Raw genomic sequence first — 22187 nt, 5'->3', positions numbered from 1 at the left:
AAGGGCTGTTGAAAATTGCCTCTCATTTCAGCACTACACAATATTGTCATTGCAAGTTGATTAAAATCTCTTGACTTGAGTGATTCTTACTAGTAATAGAATATAGATTCATGAGGCGATATTCTGTTTTTTCAAAGAGGAGTGAGGATAAGAGGACAGTACAGCCTTTCCATTTCTGCTGGACCAAAGAGAAAACCCCTTGCTTTTACATACTGAAGTAGGAAACTGTTCCATAGCTTTTCTTTACTGAGGTAGGGACCTTCCCTCCTTATTCAGATCTTCCACAGTCAGAAACAATGATGGTCCCTATAAACAGAGCTAGATGGAAGTTGGGTGTTTTGGTGGTGTGTATCCTGTAATTTTGCAGTTAACACCTCCAAGTGAAAATTGTGCCAAGGTTACTCTAACTGCTCATAACAAATTTTTTTCTCTATGCAGATCTGAGAGTGAGCTACTGCTTTACCAAGTTTGAAGATGGGAAGTGTTCTGTGCCGAAGTCCCGAAACCACTCCAAACAAGAGTGTTGCTGTGCCCTAAAGGGGCAGGGATGGGGAGATCCCTGTGAGCTCTGCCCAGAGGAAGCAGATGGTGGGTTATTGACTAGCTTACCATGTGGCCTCTCTGAGCAGAAAGGAAATTGGGATTCTTATTAGAAGGAATTTTGTAAACTAGTTTTCTAAAAGTGTTTAACCCCTGTAATTGTCATAGGTCTCTGTAAAGTAGATGCCATTGCAGTCTAAAAAACCATGTCCCTTGGAAGGTCAGATATCAAACATATTCCTTCTTTGCTTACAGACTTGTTGCAGTGTTGAGGTGCTGGGTGTTTTGCTATGGAGATATCACATACAGGAAGTGGAAAGCAGCAAGTAGGTCCTTGATAGGCTCTGAGTAGCAATTCCTGCAAGACAAAAATTGAATACTTCTAATTGCAAATAGGTATAGGAAGAGGTGTCATAAACATGAAATCTAATTTAAAAAAAAACCCAAACAGTTTAACTGGATCTGCATCTGAATTTTGTTATTAAGAAAATGTAAATTTGCAATCTTATCAATGTGAATGGCTTGCAAAAATAGCAAGGCATAACAAAATACAGGCCTTGAGGAAGGAAAGCCTGCCTGGACCATTGCTAAAGAAACACTTTCCTTTGTTAGGATCCTTTTTAAGACTGAGTAACTCGACATCAAGCAACTCAAGAGGCCTCTGTAGCATGGTGGTGCAGTTTGCTGAATGGACTGTAATTCGTGCTGACAAATGAGGTTAACAGCGTCACTGGTTTCAGCAATACCCGATTGCAGTTCATTTCATTCATTAGTCATGTAGATTTTTTGCAGAAAATCCTCACAAAAGCTGAGGTTAGAAAAGAGAATTAGAAGTGCCAGTTGCAATATTCCTCCTAGGCCTATTGCCTGTGCATGTTTCATTCCATTGACACGGACCATGTGAACCAAAGTCCATTGAAAGGCACAGCTTATGTTGCAGCATTTCCTTGAAGTGTCAGCATATGTATTTTTCATAGTCCAAACTCTCCCAAAGGATATCAAAGCCCCTTTTCTCATCTTCTAAAAAAGAAATAGCTTTAGGATAGCCAAGTCTGGATTAAATTATGCCTTCTTCAGAAAATATAAGAAATGTTACTTTTACAACAGAAAAAATGCAGTCACTACTACTGATACTTCTAAAATATAAATGCTGCATTAGTTTGTTTCTTAAGGAAGTTAAATACTGCTAATTATTCATGGGATTTTGTACTTATGCATACAGGAGATAGATGAAATGTAAAGCAAACATACAGTTTTTGCATGAATATAAGATGATAAGATTATGTATTAACATACTTTTTTTCTGGACCTGAACATGAGGAGGATGAACTGGTAGCAGTGGTTCCAGGTAGTTTTGTGCAGAATGCTGATTGCCAAGATAGAATTTAACATATGGATTGATTTTTATGAATTTTTTTTCAGAGGCATTCAGACAAATTTGTCCATTTGGAATTGGCATCCTTGTTGGACCTGGTGATGCAAGGCTGGGTAAGTGCCTGAACTGCACGGTGCTACTTTTACATCAGTGTCCCTTTTCCATCCATAAGCCATTCTCCATTTCAATTGAGAATAACACCTCTGCAGCTATTTCCCAAAGCCATGAATTCTGGAAACTTCTATACCTTTTATCTTCCCCAATTTTTCATACTGATTTCAAATTCCAGCTTGAATATCTCAAATATCAGAAATTAAACTTGTTATAGAGCTGGAAACTTAGGTAGGATCTAGAGAATGGATCTAATGTCACGTAGCATATTTGTCTTTTCTTATACAATATGTGTAGCCTGTTTACAGTAAATGGTTTTAATCCTCCAGAAGTGCAAACCACGGTTTCCCAGATCCCTTCAGTACATTCTGTTCTCTCCCAAGACAAACAGCACTTCAGCCTTATTGGCAAAAGTTTGCATTTAAGGAGCACTGGATGACTACTGCTTTTCATATCTGCTGCTTTCCCTGTAGCCCCAGTCAGAGAGGTTTATATCTGACATTTAGAATCAGTTTCTTTTCTGCATTCTGAAAGCTGGCCTGCAAAACAAATTCCGTGCCCTAATCCTAATATGTCAGAATTTACACGAGTATTTTTTGTGATCTCAGAAATATTTTTTGCCAGAACACTTTTTCTTTGAGAGAAGTCTAAAAGCACATGAAGCCAGTTGCACTTACTGTGTTGTTTGTATTTCTGGTTAAGATGTGGATGAGTGCCTTGATCCTGATAACTGTAAATTTGGGCAGTGTATCAACACAGATGGGTCTTTCCGCTGTGAATGTCCCTATGGTTACATCCTACAAGGAGCAGAATGTGTGGGTAAGTACAGCTGTTCCAGCTTCCATTTTATAGATTCTCCTGAGTTGCTAAGCATGATATTAAGGAGCAGTGGGGTTGTTTTATTCTAACATTTTGGAGTCTTCATACCTGCTAGTGCTTAAAACATGCCAGGGCAGGGCCTGAGCAATCTGCTCCAAGTTGGCCCTGCTCTGGTAACCCAGGTAGCCTCTAGCAATCCCAAATTATTTTAGGAGTCTGTGGTTCTAATTCAGTACTTTAAGTGAGTTCTTGAGATTTTCTATTTTTCTGGTTGTACATCAACAACATGGATTTTTTATCATTTTGGTTGTGTATAATCATGTATTCTTGCCTTGGTCTAACTACTTGCAGATACTGATGAATGTGCTGTTGGAAACCCATGTGGCAATGGAACTTGCAGGAATGTGATAGGAGGCTTTGAATGCACCTGTGTAGAAGGATTTGAGCCTGGCCCAATGATGACCTGTGAAGGTGAGACTCCTGTGTGCTAAGGACTGTTGTAGTAATTGTGTTCCCTGATTTTGAAAACAGCTGAGGGGAGTGAAGCAGCTTTAAAAATAAAATATGGACACTTGGAACAATACCTCTTTATCTGAAATGGGAAAATGGGCTCCTCCTTCCTGTATCCACTTTGAACTGTAGTATGTTTTTCTGACTGGACCTGGGAGCTGGAATGGACAGATTTTCAGGTGGTATCTGCTAAGGGACTGCCCAGAGAGGAGCATGTTGGGGTGCAGTCTCTTCTGAACAGTTCCCAGAAGTGCTGCTTACTCGTGTATGGTTTTTGCCTACCTCCTTGGGTGAAGAGACTCACTGTGCATGATGAGGACAGGAAATGGGCTGCTTGAGTGAGTTAGGGAAGAAACAGGGAACAAACAGGAAAATACAAATACAGTACTCAACAATTACCATGGTGCCCCTAGGCTGAATATTTTTCCTGCTTTGGTGTCTCATTTCGAAAATGAAAATCTGAAAATGCATGAAGAGAAGTAAGGAAGATCGGAGGTATAGAAGAAAAATAAATTAGAATTTTTCAGTGTGGAAAATGTGGTTGAAGAGATACATGATTTCATAAAGCCACAAGTGGTAAAGGTACCAAAAATAGAGGGACCGTGTTAGACAAACCAAAGCAAATATTTTTATATGCATGGTACTTACTTAAGTTGTGGAACCCTTTCCTGCAGAATATTAGTAAGGCCACAAGTATAAATTCACTCAGAAAGAGATTTTACAAATTTGTGGGGGAATCCATTAGTAGAAATTAAGCTTGATAGTTTGGTTGTGGCTTTTGGCTGTGGAAGTCCTTAAACTGAGAGGCTGTATCAGGGGAAAGATCTCTGCATACATGGTATGAGGTTTTTAATATTCATCTCCTTCTGTTACCACCAGGGATAGAGAATGTCCTAGGACGCTGTGACACTGTCCTCTGACTTGACACAGCTGTTCCTAAGTTATCTGCCACAATCTATTTCTTTGCAAGCCCATGCAAAAGAATGCATCTATTTTTGCATCAGATTGCAAATGCAAACTGTATTTTTACGTACAGTTAGAGCTTCATTCGCTTCTCTGTGCAATTTGGGTAAAAGCTCAAATTGCAGAGGAGGAGCTAGCTGAGTCCATAAACGTCACTATATAGCAGTAATTACTCAAGTAGTCCAGGCATTTTGTATGTAAATGCACTTCACAATAATGTTTCAAGTAAGGGTATTGTTTTATGGAATTCAGTTTATGAAGAATCAGAATTACTGCATGTAGAATTTAAATAACCAATCAAAAAAGAAAATGAACCTAGGTGTGGAAAAGATATAGTTTTAACTGAGCAAGTATTTTGGCAGCACGGATTTGGAAATTGTTTCCATTGGCTGCCTGCTGTTGAACTTACTGAAACTTCAGGTAGCTGTGCAAACATCCTGGTGTGTCTGGTGCCTGCTTCTCTGCAGAAATCCTCGAGGAGTAGAACCAAGGGTCCTCAGCTATTAAAATCAGTAAACTGGGATCTGTGGTATTGCCTGTACCTAAAGCCTGTGCACTCAAGACTGCTGAGTTTTACACAAGTGTTTCCCTCCCCCCGTGGTCTTTGTCCCCCCAAACCCAGATGTGAATGAGTGCATCCAGAACCCCCTGCTCTGCGCTTTCCGCTGCGTGAACACTTTTGGATCCTACGAGTGCAAGTGCCCCGGGGGGTACGTTCTGCGGGAGGACCGGAGAATGTGCAGAGGTAAAGCTCCTACCAGACTCTCACAGTTGTGAGATAATGATTTCAGTTCCTGCAGGGGCAGGGCTCTGACTCACTGCACTATTGGGCCAGAGTTTTAATCCCAGGAAGTAACCGAGTCAGAGAGAATTCGGGATGAAATTCTATGGTTTGCATTATGCACTTGATTGTACTAGGCCTGTCCTGCCAGTAAATTTATACATCTGCCTAAAGTGAGGTCATATCAGATGATTCAGTTTTGTCTTGCCCTAAAAATGGGCGTTTGGGAGAAATCAATTTGCTCAAGGCTAGTATATTTTATGGTTGGTTTAGAACAATAAATGGATGTGTAGGGTTTGATTATAATAGAGATTCTAAAGTCAAAATTTACTATTGTGAATTTTCAGGATCATGTATCTATATAATAAAGTCTAAACCTTGTGTTTTAGATCAGAATGAGTGTGAAGAAGGAATCCATGACTGTGACTCAAAACAGATGGAATGCAAAAACCTAATTGGCACCTATATGTGTATCTGTGGGCCTGGTTATCAGCGCAGACCGGACGGGGAAGGCTGTATAGGTAAGTGCCACTGAAGTGTTGAAGCTCTTGAAATACACAGTTCCTCAGCAGCACTAAAAATTTTTGATTTAACAAAGTGTTAAACTCAGGGGCAGAATTGCACAGCTACTTCTGTAATGGATCTATTGGTGCTGTACACACTTGGTTTTGCTGTTCAGGTGTACACATCTGACCAGCAAAACCAAGCAGTAAATAGAAAGACTGGGTGTGAGTGTCAATCAGTTTGTACTACTGCTGCTGAATGCTCTGAGGGAAGAAGGTGAGGATTTGGGTTGGTTGCTGTAGGCTTGTTTATCTGCTAGCAGGAATGAGAGTAGATCTGAATTTCTTTTAAACCTTGGAAGGCATTCAGAACTGCAGCTGTAGCTATGAAAAATTTTGAAAACCAGTGAGGAATGCAGATATAATATATATATTATACTGCAGGTATATAATAATTGTGAGCTAGGTGGCCATCTTTCCTCTGAAAATTGAATAAAAGAAACTTTAAAATATAAGAAAAAGAAAAAAATTGAAGTTGAACCAGGCAGAATGCACAGCATAAAAATTCCATACCAATCTCTTACCTACATTAATCTAAGACTGAACTTGATTTTTGTTATAAAATTTCAAAAATGCAGATGAGAATGAATGTCAGACCAAACCTGGGCTCTGCGAGAACGGCCGTTGTGTGAACACAGTGGGGAGTTACAGGTGTGAGTGCAACGAGGGATTCACGGTCAGCGACAGCCAGGACGAGTGCCTTGGTAAGTGCCAGTTTCCACCTGGATGAGCTGTCACTTGAATAGCTGCAGTGAGGGCTGAAATTAAACTTACAAATGTATGGTGAGAAAACACACTCTTGAATTTACATGCCTTTGGGAAGGGGCCCTTCTATGTAGGTGTCCTCCTGCAAGTTCCTTCTTGGCATGCTCACCATATCCCTGCCTCAGTCAGTCCAGCTGGGGTGACTTGCTATGAAAGCTGACTGTTCCATGGTTTCAGTCAGCCAGGAGCTGCTCTGACATTTCTTTGGTCCTGATTTTCAGCCAGTCCCTTTTTCTCTAGGTTCAAACAGAAACATACATTTTATTAAGCATATTGTAACTTCTTGTCTTCCGCCTTTTGCTAAAATTCTTGTCTTTGTTTCCCTTAGATGTCATTCTCTCGTTCTTACTGCTGGTTGTCTTTCACTCTCAGTTCCACAATCTCAGGGTGAAGTATGCCCTTTCTCTTACACTTCTGACTAAATTCCCAACATCTCTTGACCCTCTGGAATTCACCATTAGAATTCTCTGTGATGCACAATTTGTTTTCCAGACAACAGGGAGGGCTACTGCTTCACTGAAGTCTTACAAAGTATGTGCCAGATCGGATCGAGCAACAGGAACGCTGTCACCAAGTCGGAATGCTGCTGTGACGGCGGCCGAGGCTGGGGACAGAACTGTGAGGTCTGTCCCTTCCCAGGCACCGTGGCCTTCAAAAAGCTTTGCCCTCATGGCCGGGGATACACATCCAGTGGAGCAGGTACTTTTCATTAAATGATCTCTTAGACAACGCCAAATTAGGTGATAAATTATAAACTCTCTTTTTGCATATTTGAACACTGTAATGTCCTAAATATTTTGGATATCAGCTGAAATATACTGAGATTTTTCATGTTGACTGAGTATAGTCCTTTAGGAGGATGGTGCACAGCCAAAGGCCCTGGTTGGTGAGGCATCCATCCCATCTTGGCAGTTACTTGCTTTATGTCCTGGTTGACTGACATGCACTCAGATGGGAATCTGCATCTCACATTTGAGTGTGTTGCAGGCACATGTTGAGAGCTATTTGTGTACATGAAGGCAAAGGGTTGTTTGATTTGTGAAGGCTGATACATGATCAGCTTCAGTTGTTCCCTTCCATTTACAGTTTGTTTACTGTATAAGAAAGTTAGAGTAATGCTCCATTCCATGTTTTTCCACTTACTATTTCTCCTTAAATCTGTGCAATATTTCACTATTTTATGTAGTTATTCTATGTATGGTGTGGGTTTCTCAGTGTCAGGTCACAAGAACCTATTGAAGCTGCACAAAATCAGTTCTGTTCCATTGAGAACTAAATCTCGTTTAATTGCAGATATTGATGAGTGCAAGGTTATTCACGACGTCTGCCGCAATGGGGAGTGCATCAATGAGAGGGGAACTTACCATTGTCTTTGCAATCTGGGCTATACTACAGATGTCACCGGCACTCTTTGCATTGGTAGGTTTTACATTGTGGTGTTTGTATATAAAGTTTATTACTAAGAGGGGTCTTGAAGAGAGAAATTGAAAGATTTTGGAAAATGAAAAAATAAAATGTTACTTGTTAATGCTTTAGGGATTTGGATTTCCTTCTGATCTATCCTGAACATTTTGTAAAACATTATTACAAATCTTGATTACCAGTGCTGAGGTATCTGATTTTGCTTCTTGTAGATCTGAATGAATGCAATGAGTCTCCAAAACCTTGCAATTTCATCTGCAAAAACACAGAGGGGAGCTACCAGTGTTCATGTCCAAAAGGATACATCCTGCAAGAAGATGGGAGGAGCTGCAAAGGTAAAAATCAAGAAAATAATTTACTGCAGAAACTGTGTTTCTCAGGCAAAAATAATTGCAAGGACATTTAAATGAGGCAAATCTGTCTCCTTGATTCATGTGAGTATTTCCATTAAAGACAGTGGAAATGGCCTGCACAGGATGGAGCTGGTATTTCAATTAACTCCTTGTTAATCTGGATGATCAACAGATGGACAGGAATTTTTGCAGGTTGATGGCAGCTGATCTTCAAAAGATTTTGTAATTAATATTATATAGGATTGTTCTCATTTTGGTAAGCTTGTTGGTTTAAGCCATATCATTCAATGATAAATGAATCTTACTGGATGCAAAGGTGGTTTGCAGTACGTTGCCCAGCATCAACAGAATTTTTACCTACTGCTTTTGCAGCATTCTGGATAAGTGCAGGAGAGATTTTGGAATATTGTTTAGAATTCCATACATTTATGTGTCTTGGTAACTAAGATTTGATTAAAACCACACAAATTAGAGCAGCAATTCCAAATTTGGCATGCAGAATGACAGTGTGCTTTGTTGTTAGCATTTCAATATTTCTTTTGGAGTAATAGTGTGCTTCAGTGCAAGGCCATTATCCAGTCTGCCAGATCTCGTGAAGATGGTGACTTCCCATTTATTGGCTGAGCAGACATTTATTACATCACAGAAACTTTCAGACAAATGGGAGTGGTGTCTGCAGTTCAGTGTTAGCATGGACACTGTGTAGCTCCAAAGTCCCATTCATTAAATGTGGGGCTTCATGTAAGAGGAACTGGGAACCAGTGTGTAAAGTGAGATGTAGATTCAAAAGACTTTATTTGCTGTTTTTTATTTATAATCACTTATTTCTGAGTCCAGGGAATATAATTGAAAGATGTTTTCTTGGTTTTTTTAGATCTTGATGAATGTGCAACAAAGCAGCACAACTGCCAGTTCCTTTGTGTCAACACTATTGGGGGATTCACTTGCAAATGTCCTCCTGGATTCACCCAGCACCACACAGCCTGCATTGGTAGGTGGCATGGGAAGGTAGACATAGATTTGGGATTTGTTATTGACCCTTACTCCATAAGCAAAATAGCAAGGAGGTAAAATCATCTTCCTGAGGAATCAAATGGAAACATAAGCCAGATTCTGATTCTAATCCCACCAGAGATGCAAAGAGGCACCTTCCTCCTACCTTCCCTTGCTTTCATAATCTGTTTTTGAATTTTGCACTTGCAAGAACCAGCCAGTACAAGCATCACTTTTCAATTCTTGCCTTACCCTTTCTTAGGCATTGAGCAAAATTGGTTCTATTTTTCTTTTTGTAGTGCATTGGGATCATTGAAGCAGCTATGAAATATACATTTCTGGAGTTGTCCCCTGATCACATACCCATTGGGTACATGGAAATGTTAAACTAAATGTTAAACTGCTTCCTCCTGCAAAACACACTTTCTGCTCTGCAAGCTGGATGCTGTTTCTGTGCCAGTTTGATGATCCCATGGTATTGGTGTGAATTTGCAGGTGTTTGAAGACCAAACCATCACGCTTCATATTTTGGTGAAGAAAAGAAAGCTTCCCTTCCAATTACTTTTGTATTTCCAAATTCAAAAGAAGGCAGTGTAAACTTTCCTGTAATGCGAAGAGGGAACCTGGGAGGGCAGTGGGACACTTGTGTTACCAATGTGCCTTTACCTCCTGCCACAAACCCATCAATAGCGTGGCCAAAACATCAGCTTTGAAATGACAACTACAAACTAACACTGAGCTTTGCTTTCCCGCAGACAACAACGAGTGTGCTACTGAGATCAATCTTTGTGGGGCAAAGGGCATTTGCCAGAATACACCAGGAAGTTTTGTTTGTGAGTGCCAACGGGGCTTCTCACTTGATCAAACTGGGCAGAGCTGTGAAGGTGGGTACAACACAGTGCATTTAACTTGGCCTTCTCTTGCTTCCTTAATCTTCTTTCACCCATACTGTCACCCAAGGAGTAAGCACCAAAATCTGCAGAAGCCAAGCATGTGTGAGTTGAAGCAAGGGGGGAAATACAGAAATTTAGCAACAAGGCAGTATTTCTCTCCATGGGCCAGAAAAAAATTGATATATTGTGGGATTCTAAAGAGCTGGACAGATATTTTCTCAGGATATGTAGCCTTGAATGTTTTAGTTTAAGTGTCATAAGTTCAGTGAACCTCTTGAATCCTGCATTGGGTTTCTGAGGGATTCAAGGACAGGAAGTCTTGCATCTCCAAGGTGACCTGCTAAAGAGAGAGTTCAAGGGCTGTAGACTTATTCCTCTGGGTCCTTAGAGCCTTCTCTTAGGACAGAGTTTGGGTTGTTTTGAAAAGAGGTGTCCTGAAATTTTTGGGTTGGATGTCTGGGTAAAAGCAAGGGTCTGTCTGCTGTGGAGGTTGGACCCTTAAGGAAGGCATTAGGGATCCCATATACGAATGGCTTTCTCCTGTCTGCTCCACAGCAGAATGCAAAAACTGAAAATTTTTGCTGAATGTGAGAGCTTTCTATGGTTTCTATGGTTTTCAGCCCTATATTACTTGCTGTGGAGCCACAAATCCAAACCCAAAAGGCCCATAGTGGTAAGGTTTTTTGGAAAATTATGAAATATATTATATTTATACATGAAAAATGAATATATATGATTATTTGTAACATATTGTCCAAATACAGCATAATTTGACCTTCTCTCCCAAAACTCAGAGTGTGTTTCACCCTTTTAGATGTTGATGAATGTGATGGTAACCACCGGTGTCAGCATGGCTGCCAAAATATAATTGGAGGATACAGGTGCAGCTGCCCACAAGGATATCTCCAGCATTACCAGTGGAACCAATGTGTTGGCAAGTCACTTTTGCAAATTCTTACATTAAAATGCATCTTACAGAGCACAGTAGAGCAAGGCTGGTGCCTGACAGCACAGCTTGTGCAGTCTGAGGGTCCCAAATATTTTTTCTTTTTCTTCATATTTTTTTCTTCCGACACTCACCCAAAATGTGGGAGTTAATCTCACTAGTGTCCCCTTTCTTGCCACTGTGGAGCGTGGTGAGGTGAGCATATCTGCTCTTGGTGCAGTAACTTCCTGTGGCCCAAACAAGCATTTATGATGTTGGTATAGTTGCTCTGAGGTTTGAGAAACACTGAAACATCTCTTTGAGTTAATGGCAAACCCTTACCAGCTTTGGGAACACAGGATTCAGCCCCAGGTTTTAATACCTTGTGGTCTCCACATGTTCACGTTGTACTGTCTGTAACTGTATATTCTTAAGATACTTATCTGGGTCTCTTGGGTGTACCACAGGGGAAGAATCCATGTGCTAGGTTTTTCCGTGACAATTCCTTCATATTCCTTGGCAATCCCAACTCTGCAAACAGTTTGTGTCTTTTTTAGCCTATTTAATGAATCGTTCAGGGATTTTTTATGTTGCTGCAACATATTTAGATAATCACTGAAGAATGCTTTGGTTCCTCCCCTGTCTTGTGCTGTCTGTGACTGCATCCCCTTCCCAGGCACTTCCACAGTACACCACATTGTGAATCAGGCTGTAAGGAGCAAAGACATTGCTTTTAAACAAAGAGCAAAGAGCCACATTATTTGGAAAAAGACAGCTGTGCTCTGACTTATTACTTATTACCTGGATGTTGAGGTCAGAGAGATGCTGCTCTGTACTTCCCAAATGGAGTTTCTTATGTGTGCACACCCCCACAATGTACCTATACATTTATCACAGAAAATGGAGAACAATAATATTCAGAACTTTTTGAAGCAATTTGCCACATCAGACATCAAAAATCAGACCAGCTTCATTTCAAAAAGTAGCCATTTTCAGTAAATAAGCCTTAAGTGACCTGAAACTCCTACAGTGCCACCCTTAGGAAGTTTGGAAAAGGACTGGTTCAGAATACAGCAGTCTTTTGTATCTATAGCTGCTTTTATTTTTACTTTACTACTTCCCGCATCTTACTTATGTCTAATGTTTAAATGTAAGTGTGTAGGGAGGTATTTTCAATCCCTGGAAAAAGTGTCAGAGCTTGATTCCCTACTCTTTTTCCTTTAATGTCGAATAGCACTATCAGCAAGGGGTTACTTGACCAGATTGTTGGCTGTACAAAGTTTTATCCTTCTCAGTTATTTCTGGGAAAAAAAAGCTATCTTCTCTGTTCTGCTGCTCTCCAGAGCATGACCTGACATGGCATGAAATATCTTCTGTAGAGCAGCCCCAGTGCTGCTGTTGTGTGCTTGTAGTCATCTCCCAGGGACCACTGCCCCAGCCAAGAGGAAGGACAAGCCCAGTTGTCTGTGTCCATCTGAGGTGGCAGCACATTCAGCCAAGCACGACCTGTACAAGGGGTAGGCTGGACTGTACCTGGGTAAAAGTTAACATGGTATAATCTGCTTCTTTTCCAGATGAAAACGAATGTCTCAGTGCACACATTTGTGGAGGAGCATCCTGCCACAATACTTTGGGAAGCTATAAATGTATGTGCCCTACTGGATTTCAGTATGAGCAGTTTAGTGGAGGTTGCCAAGATATCAATGAATGCGGTTCTGCACAAGCCCCATGCAGTTATGGTTGTTCAAACACTGAAGGTGGCTACGTCTGTGGGTGTCCACCTGGTTACTTCAGAATAGGACAAGGGTAAGGGATTCTGATTTTAAACTAACAGATATCAAGGGAACATGGTGCACTCCTTTCTTAGCAGTGTGGAGCAGCAGAACCAGGGGGATTGTCAGCAATTAACAAGGGATAGGATTGGGAAGGTGCTCAAGAATTGGATGCACCTACTGATTTTGGAGATTTGAGGGGGGAGGGGAGGGTGGGGAAAGGTAAACATGGAAAGGGAGGGGTTTAATGCTTGAAACTGAAATTCGGTCAGGGCTGTCAGGTTCAATCCTCTATTTTAAACTACTGCTTTCACCTCTCCTGCGCACCCCAGCAGTCTGCCAAGTCCTCTGAGCTTGGCACTTGGGAGCTTGTACTCCTTGTTGTGATTCACTTGTCTCCTTAAAGAAGAACAAAACAAACATTAATAGTAACACCCCCTACCAGCTGCAAAAAGGAATTACATTATACATGAGGCTTCACCTGCTGGTTGGAATAATAGCTCTGCATGCTCTTAGGTTCTTGTATGGTCCATATTCTTCTGTGTTTCAAATTAGTTTTTTTTTAATAAATGTCTGCTTTATCAATAAAACAAATTTTCCCTTGCCCCAATGGGCGCGTTAGGGCTGTACGTTGAATAGGACCAAGCAACCCAAATGGAAAGCAGAAAGATTGTGGTTTAAAGTTTGTAAGTGACTAAAAGCTTTGGGATGCATTATGAAAGACTTCACTCTCCAGACTTCTGAGCAGTTGTTGAAAATTGGTCTCCTTAAATGTGTTCCAGGCTGGATAACAGAAATTGCTAACAACAACTCAGAGCTTAAGCCTGTGTTTTTAAGACTGTTAAATATTGGCAGGTCCCTCTTGGGCGAAAACCCATGAAGGCAGATTCTTGAAATAAAGAGTGGCCCCATTGTGATTCAGTGAGAATTTTGTCTGTTGACTTTAGCAGAAATTTTTCCTAGGAAATGAATGCAACATGATTGCTTAATTATTTGTACTTACAGTCCCCCAAATGCAGCTTTTGATAAGATCTATGTCTCACTTGAGTTAATTTTTAATTTCTTCCTTCCTCAGACACTGTGTTTCTGGAGTGGGGCTAGGCAGAGGTCAAGGACAAGAGCTTTCACTCAGTGGAGAAGTAGATGACAACTCCCTCTCTCCAGAAGCTTGTTATGAATGTAAAATCAATGGCTATCCCAAGAGAGGAAGGAAGCGCAGGAGCACTAATGAAACTGCAAGTGAAGCAGAGGTAATTGACCCTTTCTGGGGGGAAAGAGTTTGTGGCTGTCTTGTGAAAGCTGGACTCAGAAGGATGTGTGCCAAGAAAGAATCCCTCGGGAAAAAATCTACACCCTAAAGTAGATCGAAGTTGGTTTTGGATGTCAGGTAGTGTTTTTGTCTCAGAAGTGATACAGAGCTTGCCTTGCTTTCCAAATGAAAATGTTACAGCTTGTGCTGCTGTCTGAAATGTAACCACCAAGTCAGAGATGAAGGGTGAGGCTGGTTTTCCAGCACTCTAGTGCACCTGCCCTGGCTCCACACTTAACCCAAATGATTCTTGCAAAGCAGAAAATCCCCATTGAAGTGCTGTGCCTCCCTCACAGACCCTGCTCTCCTTCACAGTTGTTCTCTCAGCCTGTGGCTCCCCTGGCAGAGAGGAGGAGAGTGCCTTGTTTGGTCTCTTTGCAGGAGTCTGGTCACAGGCTCCCAGCATGCAGGGGCTTCACCTGTCAGGCAACAAGGCAAGTGCGCAGAAACTTCCATTGTGTGTCTCAGGCTCCTCTAACCTACACAGCAAGCTGGTGACAAGCTCTGTACTTCATCCTGAGGAGTCCTAGGCCCATAAGAGTGGATTTGACAGAGGATGTTGCAGAACCTCCTTTTAAAAATTGTCTAATTAGTAATGAATGACCTGGGCAAGAAATACACACAGGCAGGTGTGAAGTGCTCTCTGACAAAGCCAACTGACATCCTTTGTTCTTGTGCAGGATCAGCAAGAGCTGGAGCCGCCGATCAGTCTCGCCAGCTGGGATATTGAGAAAGCAGCGGTCTTCTCCATCAACATCTCGGATCTCAGTAACAAAGATCGCATCCTGGAGCTGCTCCCTGCCCTCACAACACTGACAAACCATAACCGATACTTAATTGACTCCGGAAATGAAGATGGTTTCTTTAGAATCAATAAGAAGGACGGGATCAGTTACCTTCATTTCACAAAGAAGAAGCCAGTGCCTGGAAATTATTCATTACAAATCAGTAGTATTCCACTCTATAAAAAGAAGGAACTTAACCAGCTTGAAGCGAAACATGACAAAGACTACCTCAGTGGTGAGCTGGGAGATAACCTGAAAATGAAAATTCAGATATTGCTTCATTAATTCATCAACCAAAGACCAAATAATTAAACCAAAGATAGATAGGTAGGACTGAATATTCCTCCCAATCAGATTCTCCATATCATAGGTACAATCTTACATGAGTACATTTTTATGAACAAGCACTATCATAATATTACATAATCAAGGTACAGGATGAATACATGAGCTCCAAACTACCACTTTCTCAGGCTTTTACGTGTAGCTGAGCTACCTTGATATGTTGAATCTTGAAAACTGGGACTTTTATCATTGGAAGTTGGCCACTGATGCTGAGACACATCATCATTTCAGCAGAGGTACAAGAATGTGCTTTCAACTGATGGACAGCTCTATTTTTGTAATTCTTAAACTTCGCTTCTCCAACTACAACTTACTAGGTCAGCCATTTATGATATCCATTTGGTGCTAGTAAATTTTCAACCTAGATTTATAAATGCACTGTAATATTTACACAACTTAGAAGCCAAAATTGCCATTATTCAGTCTAAATACTTCAATCAACCAAAGTTAGCTCAGTAGTTTATCTCAGTTATGCCTATAATACATTACATGTAAATTAAGTGTGTGTATACTGTAATCATGCTATTTTTATCAATGAAGCATTTGTAAACTAGATTAATAATACCCTTAATGTGAGGGTTTGTAATGGTGCTTATAAGACCAACTACTTGTTAACTGTATACACAAACCTGATGATAAAGTTTCTGTGACTTGCCAAAATGCACTGAGGTCAGTAGGGACCATTAAACATTCTCAAAAGTCAGATGACAATCAGTGCCATCCTACACCATGACATATTGTAACATGTCAAGAGTACCCATAGCCATTCATATCAACAAGGGTTCAATGTCATAAATGTCACAATAAAACAGTTTTTTTTTTTAGTTTATTCTGTGGCCTTGTGTTTTTGCTAAAACTGTGATGAAGCTGCATTCTTATACTTCAGGCGTTGTCAGTAGGGTTGTCTTTGTATCTGTCTGTGTGTGCAGGTGATTCCTCCTTGAGGGAGCTACTGCTGTTCATTCTTCATGCAAAGAAAGAAGTACAGAACCCTTCACAAATATAAACAGCAGCGGACCTCTCTCAAGTTACTGTGTGGTTCCAGAAAGGAAGCGAGACCATTTCCAATGACTTGACCTGAGTAGTCTGGTCAAAAAGTAATCTGATAGCCAGAACATGCAGAAGTGGATGTTAAATCATTATACAGAAAACACAGGTGTGAAAAAACCACTATTGTTTGCTAAAACTGCCTTAAGATACTCCTTTCTTTTACCCCCACTTCAACAGTTACTGTCATATAACCCAAGACTGATAACAGAGGAATGATCCAATACCAGAAACCACCACAAGCTTTAGATGGGTTTTAATATCAAGTGAATTATTCAGTGATGTGGGTGTACTTGTATATGCAAATGCCATGGTGTATCTTTTAGCAGCAGTGCCAGAACGTTGTACTGAGGTGTGATGCTATAAAATCTGGAAGAAAGAAGCACTGAAACTGCTGCTGGGACAGCACTGTAGTTGATAGAGGGAACATATATTGAGCTATAATAGCTTTGGAAGGGAAATGTACTCCTATAATTCACCCCAAATTGTATTATTGCTCTCTGTGATTTCTTTTGCATAACAAATATAACTATATAAAAAGTAAGCTTGTGCACAGGATTACATTGATATTTTTAATAGACCGTGTCTGGATTTTATTTATTAGTGTGCCAAAATGTTGAACAGTGTATTTTTTCCATATGTTGCATAACTGTGGTGAGATATAATCAGAACTTTACAGTTGTAAATGGCACTCCTATATCAGCAGGTTGGGAATGATTTTTAGTGCCAGTGTGCATGATTGTGTCATTTATAGGTAAGTTTACCATTTAAGTTTTTTTTCTCAGCCCCTAAACACTGAGAGGAACTGAGAAGGACGATTTCAGAAAGACCTGTCAGGAGTCTATCTCATAGAGTTGGTTTACATTTAAGCTCCATGTAACACCTTATGATGCCAAAGGTTTTTTGACTGTGTTCCAGCAGCCCCAGTGTTGCCCACACTGTTCTGCAAATTGCCTTTGCTATGCTTCAGAAACTAGAAATCTTGACAGTAGCTCTTTTAGTCATTTTAAAATGGAAAACCCAGACGTGCTGTACTAATCTGCACATAAAAAAATCCACTTTTTTTGTACAGTATTCATCTGTCTCTTTGCAGCAATGTCCTTTAACTGATATATAATTTTTGTTTCTTGGTTTTAGTTGCTGTATGTGTATGATCATTTCCATTAGTTTGGATATTTGCAGCTTCCTTGGCATCTCAGTGAAGCACAAAGGTTGCACAATAACATTGCATGCAACTTGCAATTAAAAAGTGGTTTGTAACTTGCAGTGTGATTTTGAAATGATCTGCTGTATTTCATTTGACAGTGGGATCCCAGAATGACTCTAAGCACTAGACAGACTGAAGTAGAGCTCTTTCTAAATGTATATCCTTTTGCAATTAAAGGATACTTTTCAAATTCAAGGAAATCACAAAATGCTTAATTGTTTGAAATAAGAGTGGCTGCCCTCCACTGTGATTGTACATTTGACTCTGCATAGATGATTGCATGAATAATAAATCTAATTTTTGGTTAACGGATTTTAACAAAGATGGCTTGTTACTGTACACAGCAAATCATTCTTTTATTGTGTGTTGTAACAGTATCTTGTAAACTTGACAGCCCACGTGTATTTTGGCAGAACACTGCTGTTTCCACAGTCTCTCTTTTAAGCTGACTTTCAAAGAACCCCAATATTTGCTTTCTTAGGGCAGGTCTTGAAGGATCATACTCAGGGTTTCTCTAAGATAAATATTCTATGCTGTGATTCAAGTTCAGCTTTGTGCTTTGGAAGAGCTAATCAGGTCAAGACTCCTCAGCACACACGGGCCTGAGCTGTTGAGCTGTTTGGAGAGCAAGATGCTACAGTTCATGTCCAGCAGCTGCCTGTACCTTCCTGGGCCCAAGCTGGGCACTGCCAGTCCCTGCCAGCAGCACCATAACAGGTAAGTGCATCACAAGGCACCAAACCTGCTGCTCTAGGCCAAGGAGGAGGTGTGGTGCTGGCATTGCAAAAGCTTTCTCACCACTTTTAAAAATTGATGTTGGCTGTGAAGGAATGACCACTTCAGCCATTAAAGCCTCACAGTACTCTTGTGGACCTGATGGGCTCTGCCCAAATTGGCGAGGTTAACAGCCTACATTGTGCTGCTGCTTTCTGACTAGGCACCAGATGAAGAGGAAAGAGCTTCTCACTTCACTGTGATGAGAAAATCTTGTCTTTTCAGTTACAGAAGGGAAGCCAGAGTTCAGCATTGGATGAGGCTGGAGCTGCAGGAGCTGGGCACCCCTCTCAGTGCCACCCAGCTGCACTGTGCCAGGTAGGACAGGAACTAATGGGACACACCAGCTTCAAAAAACTGGGATATCTGAACCCAGGATCTTGTCTACTTCAGTCTCTCCCCAGAGCAAATCTTGCAGCTTTTCTGCTTGCAGGAGTGGCTGGGAGCTTAGGCCAAGATATGATGTACACCAGATTAATCCAGTAAATCTGGGTTGGCAGTGTCCTAGCAGAGTAGTTGCCTAGAGTAAGCCCTCATGTTATCACAATCTTGGCAGACTAGCACTTGGCTAAAACCCTTGTGTTCAGAAAATCCCAGAGCTTCTAGTTGTTGCCTGTGGCCTGAGCATGTTGGATGCCTGCAGGGACCTATGCAGCCCCTGTGTGAGCTCCTGTGGTTACACAGAGCTGCCTGGAGGGCTCTGTTTGCAAACCCCATCGGCACCTCAGGTCTGGGATGTCACATTAACCAACGGAATCATGCTGGTTTGGGATGCTGTGAAAACTTAAGACAGGGCAAGCAGACAGGTGTGATTTGGGGCATAATATGCCATCATTTACACTAATGAAAATGTTAATGATTGTAGAGGTTGCAGTAGGAACAAGAGGGGGAAAAACAGGGAGAGGGTGGAATGTTGCAGTAATTCAGTGGCCCAAAGCGCTCCAATGCATCTTCTGTTTCACTCACATGTGCTGGTCCTGCACAAGCCCTGGTGCGTTGTGCTTCTGAGTTGTCCCTTGCAGGTCCCCAGGCAGGTGCTGCAGGGACCAGACACTGTCCCCACAGAGCAGGACATGCCCAGGCTGCTCTCAGAGCAGGCAGAGGCACTGCTGGTGCCAGGCCGGTGCAGGTGGTCCCTATTCACGAAGGCTGATGTTGCTCTTGGAGGCTTTGGAATCCGATCCCTCTGGAGCAGGCTGTGTGCTCTGGTTTGCCTGAAGATGAGACCCTCTTTCTGTGCAGCAAAAATGTTGAAGACGTTGATGACTTCAGCTCTGACAAATTCCAACAATCTGCGTCTGTTGTCCTTAAAACTTGCCAAATATTTCACACCCTCATAACAAATGCTTTTGAGGAATATCACGCCCAAGCCAACTTCTCAGTTATGAGCTTCCCATTGAGTTCAGGAGAGGAACCTTGGGGGAAGAGAGGTCATCAAAGTGTTTATTTTTTGTATTTTGGGCTCTCCTTTCTATTTCTACTGTGCCATGTGACAGGAAGTGTCTGTGGAGGCCCAGGCTGCCTGACTAGTGGGAGTGTGCTGGCAAAGCTGGGCTGCAGCCCTGTGCTGGTGCCAGCCAGTTCAGCGTGTGCCATGGCTGCTTGTTGGTGTGCAGCCGAGTCCTCAGCCTGCTTAGACACGTGCCCATATGTGCACATAGAAACGTAGGTGGTTTTGTCTGAAGAGTCTAGTCAGATACTGTGCCTTGGTGCTCCCAGGCCAAAGTGATGCTGTGGTAAGTCTTTGTTAATACAAGGAAGGGCTTTTCCCCTTTCTTGGGCTGGACCTTTCCCATGCACTTGGCAGCAGTTTTGGCCCAGCCTCTCCCTGGCTTGGCTCTCACATCTGCAGGTTTGTTTGTTTATGAGCTTCTCTATGGCTCCCAGGGCTGTAGGATGTTCCTTGCTACACCCTTGTGAGGTTGGGATGTGTTTGTCATCCTTGTTTTACAGGACAAGAACTGAGAACCAGATGTTTTGGTCTGGGAGAGCTCACAGCAATGGCCATTCTGCCAGGAGTAACTCCAAAATACTGAGGTGTCCCTGGAGAGGAGGACAAGAAGCCACAGGGGCTCTTCAGCCATGACAGCCCCAGCTGGCATAAAGCCATGGGAACTGCCCCTCTTCACTAAAATGCATCTCACATGGAGCCTGCTGGAGCCCTGGCCATTCCCAACACTCTTCAGAAAGCCAGGAGCATGACCCCATGCCCTAGCACAGAGCCCCTGGAGAGTCTCTTCCCATAGATACCCCACCCGGGATGCTGCCACTTAGTTTAAAAAAAAACCTAAGCAAAACCAGTGTCAGTTCTTGATAATTTACTGCAAAAAAAGATTTTTGGTAGGGCCAGCAGGCTGCATGGAGATAATCAAAATTGACACTGCTGGTGAGCAGGACCTGGGCTCTGCCAGCCTGCCTGGCTTATCTCTCAGGCTGCTGGATGAACCAGCCATAAAACAGGGTTACTGCTTAGTTTTCTTTGGAGATTGATTCTTTATCCCTATAATTTCTGTCTGAAGTTCTTCTGGGTAATTTTTTTTTTTTTTTTTTGTCTTTGTCAACCCAGGAGAAATTATTTTTTTTAATCTGCTCATCTGGGGCTGAGTTTGACTGTAGCTCCAGTCCAGCACATGATTGAGCTGGTGAGCTTGGACAGGTAGGAAAGCTGTCTCGACTTCTCTGTGTGTGCTTGCAGCTCTGTATAAATGTGTTGTTATTATAATCATAATAAATACTAGAGCCGTGAGAAATGTTTATAACCCAACCCAAATCAGGTGAAACTCCCCTGGTTTTGGGTTTCATTACAAACTCAAGACTTGGGCCAGGTTTGTGGAGGTTCATGAACCTCTCTGAAGCTGGGCTCAGTTTCAAGCCATTATAGGCCAAGTTTCAGGCAAATCTAGGCCAAGTTTTGAGTAAATTTGGAATGAACTTTAGGTGAATAAAAAATGATTTATGGTTTTAGGTTGAAACCATATCAACGATGGACTTTTTGCTTGGTTTCAACCTGTAACCAGGAAATTTGGGCACTTTGGCTGAATTTCACTTTGGTTTTGAGTTTAGACCAGAAAAACAAAACAACCAGAGCAAAGAGGTGAGTCTCAAGACAAATCATGCAGAAACTGGTTTACAGTATGGCAGCCCAAAGCCCTGCACTGCACTGAGCGCCAGCAGTGAGACCTGTTCCTCCATTGCAGGTGATGCTGTGCATGGTCTGGTTTGGATTGTGCTGCTCCACTAAACCATCCAAATAATGAAGCCTTCCCCAGATTCTTAATTTTAAGCTGTATGTACAGTTTCCAAGCCTGGAGTGCACTGACTTTGAGTTTGGCTTATGCAACAAAAGATCCAGTCCATAATGTATGTTTGCCTTTTGAGGAATAAATCCAGCTAACAAAGGAATTAACAAGTAAGTTCAGGGGATGAGACCAGTGGTCCTTATCCTGATACTGCATTTAAACATGGCTCACATCCAGGCATATAGTGGGAAAATGGACTTCCTACCTGAAATGCTGAGATTCACAGTGATGTGGTGCCAGTTCTCTTGGTCAAGAGGTGCCCAACATGATTGTGGGTCCCAGCTTCTCAGTGCTGCCAGTTCTGCCATAGCACAGATACCTTAAAGATGGAAAAGAGATAAAAACACTTTTCAATGCAGATTTCTTTAGATTTATTCTGTTATTTTAAAGGAATCTTCTGATACAAAGTTGCCTTTTTAAATTTAAAAAAAATTATCATCATTAAACCCCTTTATCACAAGATTCATTTTGCATCAAATATAAACTGTAGATGGAAAACATTTGAGGAGGATCTGGAGTCAAAAATCAGGCAGAATATGAACTGGGAATGTAAGTGGTGGGTCCAGAGAAGAAGGTGATAGCACAAGTTGCTGCTGCTTTGAGAAACCTGTGATAGAAGGGATGGGCAGGAAGAGA

At 41.7% G+C, this 22187-nt stretch overlaps 1 protein-coding gene and 1 long non-coding RNA gene across 2 annotated transcripts in view; one reads left to right on the top strand and one right to left on the bottom strand.

Annotated features, from left to right (window-relative positions):
* The window catches only part of FBN1 (fibrillin 1), a 141919-nt gene extending 125866 nt beyond the window's left edge, over positions 1–16053 (top strand). Inside the window, exons 51-66 of the mRNA XM_059858378.1 lie at positions 439–588; positions 1963–2028; positions 2729–2845; positions 3197–3316; positions 4941–5063; positions 5489–5620; positions 6241–6366; positions 6920–7126; positions 7721–7846; positions 8062–8184; positions 9077–9193; positions 9951–10079; positions 10903–11022; positions 12588–12819; positions 13861–14035; positions 14775–16053. Coding sequence (XP_059714361.1) covers positions 439–588; positions 1963–2028; positions 2729–2845; positions 3197–3316; positions 4941–5063; positions 5489–5620; positions 6241–6366; positions 6920–7126; positions 7721–7846; positions 8062–8184; positions 9077–9193; positions 9951–10079; positions 10903–11022; positions 12588–12819; positions 13861–14035; positions 14775–15164 — 2453 coding nt within the window. The 3' untranslated portion in view covers positions 15165–16053. The remainder of the gene's footprint in view (positions 1–438; positions 589–1962; positions 2029–2728; positions 2846–3196; positions 3317–4940; positions 5064–5488; positions 5621–6240; positions 6367–6919; positions 7127–7720; positions 7847–8061; positions 8185–9076; positions 9194–9950; positions 10080–10902; positions 11023–12587; positions 12820–13860; positions 14036–14774) is intronic.
* A 1753-nt stretch (positions 16054–17806) lies between these two features.
* Positions 17807–21871, bottom strand: LOC132333357 (uncharacterized). The gene is made up of 2 exons (XR_009488146.1): positions 21757–21871; positions 17807–19667 (listed from the first exon to the last, which is right to left on the bottom strand). It is a non-coding gene; the product is annotated as an uncharacterized LOC132333357 (long non-coding RNA).
* Positions 21872–22187: the final 316 nt, after the last annotated feature.

Source organism: Haemorhous mexicanus, chromosome 13, assembly GCF_027477595.1.
Source record: "Haemorhous mexicanus isolate bHaeMex1 chromosome 13, bHaeMex1.pri, whole genome shotgun sequence".
NCBI lineage: Eukaryota > Metazoa > Chordata > Aves > Passeriformes > Fringillidae > Haemorhous > Haemorhous mexicanus.
The sequence above is the reverse complement of the archived record's forward strand: the minus strand, read 5'-3'. Positions and strand labels throughout refer to the sequence as shown.